This window comes from Haliotis rubra, unplaced genomic scaffold, assembly GCF_003918875.1.
Source record: "Haliotis rubra isolate DU_JTF1 unplaced genomic scaffold, ASM391887v1 Scf77, whole genome shotgun sequence".
Lineage (NCBI taxonomy): Eukaryota > Metazoa > Mollusca > Gastropoda > Lepetellida > Haliotidae > Haliotis > Haliotis rubra.
This window is the reverse complement of record NW_025767490.1, coordinates 134,435-139,544: the sequence shown is the minus strand read 5'-3', so window position 1 is coordinate 139,544 and position 5,110 is coordinate 134,435. Positions and strand designations below refer to the sequence as shown.

General features: G+C 45.1%; 1 protein-coding gene across 2 annotated transcripts; it reads right to left on the bottom strand.

Moving 5' to 3' along the window:
- Positions 1-248: 248 nt before the first annotated feature.
- Positions 249-4,882, bottom strand: LOC124260614 (uncharacterized PE-PGRS family protein PE_PGRS54-like). Of its 2 annotated transcripts, XM_046694935.1 has the most exons (6): positions 4,731-4,882; positions 4,329-4,418; positions 2,817-2,960; positions 2,548-2,649; positions 1,036-2,487; positions 249-978 (listed from the first exon to the last, which is right to left on the bottom strand). In XM_046694935.1, the coding sequence occupies exons 2-6, from the start codon at positions 4,390-4,392 to the stop codon at positions 446-448; spliced, it is 2,295 nt and encodes a 764-aa protein (XP_046550891.1). In that variant the 5' UTR covers positions 4,393-4,418; positions 4,731-4,882; the 3' UTR covers positions 249-445. The 2 variants fall into 2 exon arrangements, with proteins under 2 accessions (XP_046550891.1, XP_046550890.1); XM_046694934.1 differs by having other exon boundaries at positions 1,036-2,649.
- Between the last annotated feature and the right edge of the window lie 228 nt (positions 4,883-5,110).

The window sequence follows — 5,110 nt, the reverse complement described above, 5'->3', positions numbered from 1 at the left end:
ATGAATTATCATATTATATAGGGTCGATAAAGGCACCATATTCTCATGTCCATGACATACTGTGTCGGAATATGCTGAACAGTGATTTTGAAGAAACATCGAGTTGACAGTACAATGTTTCATTCAGAACTTTACAGTAAACTGAGTAAAACGGGTTTTAAGTTTAATTCAACTACAACTCATCTTACGCCTTAAGTACAGGTGGATACTTCTTAAAATAATGGTAAAAATGAGAACTAAATTGAAAATATAGACAAAAGTTTATTTTCAGCGTACAGTCACTATGACAGAATATACACAGTTGTTTTATTTCACAAGAAATGGAAAATGATGTCTGCATTCCACAGCCTGCGAGGAACCAAAGTGAACCACCATACGTACGATCATACCTTGACAACCAGTCTACCCGCTTGGATCCTCATTTGGAATTAAATGTTCTATGTTTTTAGTAAGAGGAGTAGCTTCGTTTCTTTCCATAATAGCCCCCTTTGCCATAATAGCCTCCTTTGCCATAATAGCCTCCTTTGCTCCCGCTGCCTGAAGAGGCCCTTGCACTAGCACTAGCACGAGCTCTTGCTCTTGCTGAACCACCCGATCCGCCTGAACCACCAGAACCACCAGAACCGCCTGAACCGCCTGAACCGCCTGAACCGGCTGATCTGCCTGATCCTCCTCGTGACCTTCCTGCTGCAGTTGCAGCAGCTCTTGCTCTTGCACTTGCTCTTGCAAGAGCTCTCCTGAGGAATGCGTATCCGCCGTTGTCATCATCATCGTCACCGTTACCATTGTCGTCGTTGTCATTGTCTCCCCAACGATCATCATCATCCCAATCATCGTTGTCATCATCTCCCCAACGATCATCGTCATCCCAATCATCGTTGTCATCGTCTCCCCAAAGATCATCATCATCCCAATCATCGTTGTCATCATCTCCCCAACGATCATCGTCATCCCAATCATCGTTGTCATCATCCCAACGATCATCATCCCAACGATCGTCATCAAAACGATCGTCATCAAAACGATCATCATCAAAACGATCATCGTCATCCCAATCATCCCAGAAATCATCATCATCACCATTGTCACCATTGTCATTGTCATTCCAGTCATCATCATCCCAGTCAAAGTCATCCCAGTCATCGTCATTGCCATTTCCATTCCCGTTGCCGTTGCCATTTCCATTCCCGTTGCCATTTCCATTCCCGTTGCCATTTCCATTGCCGTTGCCGTTGCCGTTGCCGTTGCCGTTGCCGTTGCCGTTGCCGTTGCCGTTGCCATTGCCATTGCCATTGCCATTGCCATTGCCATTGCCATTTCCGTTGCCATTGCCGTTGCCATTGCCGTTGCCATTTTCGCCGTCACCGCAGTCGTCGTCATTATCCCAGCCAAATCCAGAAGCACTGGCTGAAGCAGAAGCATCAGCGAAGGCGCTAGATGATCCGAAACCACCATTGAAACCTCCAGCACCTGCGTTTGCAGCAGCACTAGCACTCGCACGAGCAGAGGCTTCGGCAAATTGTCCTAGAAGTGTGGCAATGTTAGCAGATGCTGAGGCATCAGCAGAAGCCGAAGCAGATGAGGATCCAAATCCACCAAATCCACCACCGAATGCACGGGCAGCTGCATCAGCGCTTGCTCTTGCACTTGCTGAACCAAATCCAAAGCCGCCTCCACCACCACTTCCACCAGCTCCACCAGCACCGAAACCACCAGCAGCTCCACCGGCTCCACCGAATCCACTGGCTCCACCGAATCCACTGGCTCCACCGGCTCCACCGGCACCTCCGGCACCACCGGCACCACCGGCTCCACCGGCTCCAGCACCACCACCGGCTCCAGCACCACCGGCTCCACCTGAGAGTACGCTTGTGAGGAGGCTGACAACTGTTGACAGAAGGTTGAGGATGGCCCCATCGTCATCATCGTCGTCATCATCATCGTCGTCATCGTCGTCATCATCATCGTCGTCACCATAATATTCCTCATCATCGTCGTCATCGTCGTCGTCGTCATCGTCGTCGTCATCATCATCGTCGTCATCATCATCATCATCGTCATCATCATCATCGTCATCATCATCATCATCCCCCCAACCCCCAGCTCCTCCTCCGCCACCTCCTCCGCCACCTCCAGAGAGGAAGTTAAGGAGACCAGGTAGAGGTCCGCCAACGACACCGATAGGGAATCCCTTGGGGAAGGGAACTTCTGGATAGGGCTCTGGGCGGCCGCCACCGTACAACCAGCTGTCATCGTCACCATTATCGTCACCGTTTCCATTTCCGTTTCCATTTCCGTTACCATTTCCGTTTCCGTTTCCATTTCCATTTCCGTTTCCATTTCCGTTTCCATTTCCGTTTCCATTACCATTGTCATAACCGTTATCATAGCCATTACCATTTCCGTTTCCATTTCCGTTTCCATTACCATTGTCATAACCGTTATCATAGCGATAACCATTTCCTTTTCCATTTCCGTTTCCATTACCATTGTCATAACCGTTATCATAGCGATAACCATTTCCTTTTCCATTTCCGTTTCCATTACCATTGTCATAACCGTTATCATAGCCGTTATTATAACCGTTATCATAACGCTTTTTACCATAGCCTTTCGACTTCCAGCCATAGCCAGGCTTCACTCGGTCATCTGGAAATACAAATGATGCTGTCCATAGGTGATGTTACGTGCTGAGCATACTCAACGTATCGATACACATGATTACATTTGTCCATATAGAGATATGCCTAAAGGGGCCATTGTACTTTGTGAAAAAGTCCTTACGATTTGCATCTGTTGGAAGATTCAAGTCTTACCATTTTTGACAAGGATGGAGCACTGGCAAGTAGCTTGAGAGTATGCTGTTCCTACAGCACATGACATAGTCTTCCATCCTGTTCCAGGGATGAATTGTTGGAACTTCCTGTTGTCCCCCTTGTATGGCCTTTTGTCGCATGGTGCTATAAGTGTAGAAAGGAACATAGTCCGATTCAACACTGATACTGGCAGACAGCTACATACAAGGAACTAATCAAACATGCAACTTTAATTAAAGTATTCAAACTGTATGTGTGACAAAACTCTCTCAGTGGAACAGATCCCTGGTGTTTACAACACTGCTTAAACCCACATGTACGTGTATTGTTCTCACAAGCCTGACACAATAATCAGCTAGGTTGCGACCCCATTATCAAAGTTTCCTGCCACAAAAAGGGACGGAACTCTGCGCAGCGAACTTTGAGCAGCATTCGAGAACAGTGAACATTTGTAGTCGCACACACACTTGTTAATGGCAACGAGGGAATAAAGGCATGAACTCTTACAATTATTAAACAATTTGTGTTACAGATATAGCCCAGTTTTGCATGAATACCAAGACCTTTCTCGTTAAGAGGGCGGAGGGGTAGCCTAGTGGTTAAAGGTTCGCTTGTCACACTGAAGTTCCGGGTTCGAGTCCCACATATATACAATGTGTGAAGCCCATTCCTGGTGTCCGCCGAAGTGATATTGCTGGCATATTACTAAAACCATATTCACCCACTTAATTGTTCGGTTATAGAAAATATATCAAGGATTACAAGGATTTATTCATCAAACAGCTATATCTATCAGATAATGGTTAAAGAGAAGGCCACTGGACGTACATCTATTCCGATGCGTAACACACACACTGAACTCCAACTGACTGAACTCATATGGTGTTTTGTTTCAAACATGAACATGAAAATTCTTCCTACAATATCACAAATTCTCTGCTGAAGTAGAAAAGAGTTTGCTGTATAGCATGTGTTTATGAATCAGTTTCAAATAGTGATGAAACAGCTGTTGGCGAATAGGTGAAAGTATCCTTTCCCAAGAACATATTTCTTCATAAACCCTCTGAGGAAACATGCATTGTTCTACATTGTTACTGGCAGTGATAGCATTTTCTACCATATAGGCACAGTTTATCACGCCATATAATGTAAGTCTGTACAAAAGGATGAACAGGACACCAACGATCCTCGACACAGAGGTACGATGGCAACAATCAGGCCTGTCAGTAAGCCTTCACAGGCTTTATGCATTGTGCAGTTACACTGACCACAGTAGCCCTAACTGACTTGCTAGACATTCAATGAATGAGTGAGTGGTTTTACGCCGCTTTTAGCAATATTCCAGCAATATGACGACGGGGGACACCAGAAATTGGCTTCACACATTGTACCCATGTGGGGAATCGAACCCGGGTGTTCGGCGTGACGAGCGAACGCTTTCACCACTAGGTTCCACCACCGCCCAACAGTTAATGAAACAGACATATTAGAAAATGACATGAAAGAACCTACGTTTCTTTATAGCGTATCCAGTGACCGCCACCAAAAGACACGCTAAAGGGACGAAGCACTTCATTTTGAAAGATGCGGGCCAACGAAATTCTGAAAAATAAAACATTAAGATATTTATCCATTGGAAGAAAAGTAAGTTATTAACCCAACAAAAAATATTTTCCACAAAATAGCAATTACACACATGGGGGATTTCTACAACCTGAATTATTAAACAAACAAATGAAAGTGAGACATAGAAAGTGTTTTTGCAGAGCAAAATTAATTTTCCGAGGAATAAATTTAACATCGCGTGTGAGATGATGAACATAAAATCCAAACCATCGGCTTAGAATATCCACGTTTGCGGGAGTAATTCCGATTCCGTATTCATATGCCATTCCACTATTCACACTTACTCACCTCTTTGGCTCTGCCCGCCCGGACAGCTATGGATAAAAGCAAGGTAGCTGTTGTGGCGGGTTTCAGAACCTGTTTCAGTTTTATAAGCAACCAAAATGTTCGCGCATGCGCTGTGAAGTCTTCGTCATATGCTCTGACAGCAAGCCAGTGCTACCTCGTGTCTACGTGAATTATTATTGGGCGGAACCTGGTTCGCCAAAATTTGCGACATGTGTCATTTTTATGGTGATACTACGACGTCGACACGGGATTGTCATAGGATGACCGCTCTACACCACTGAACTTTATATTTGAAAATTCATAAATCACGATTCCCTTGAAGATCCGGGTTACAAATGGTCTTCACAACCAATGCTTGTCGTAAGATGAGTCCTTAGGGA

Excerpts from the sequence above, each read along its gene's own strand:
- LOC124260614 (XM_046694934.1), bottom strand. The coding sequence starts at position 4,392 with ATGAAGTGCTTCGTCCCTTTAGCGTGTCTTTTGGTGGCGGTCACTGGA. Across the intron at positions 2,961-4,328 it reads TGGATACGCTATAAAGAAAC|CACCATGCGACAAAAGGCCA; the intron begins GTAGGTTCTTTC and ends CTACACTTATAG. Across the intron at positions 2,650-2,816 it reads CTCCATCCTTGTCAAAAATG|ATGACCGAGTGAAGCCTGGC; the intron begins GTAAGACTTGAA and ends TTGTATTTCCAG.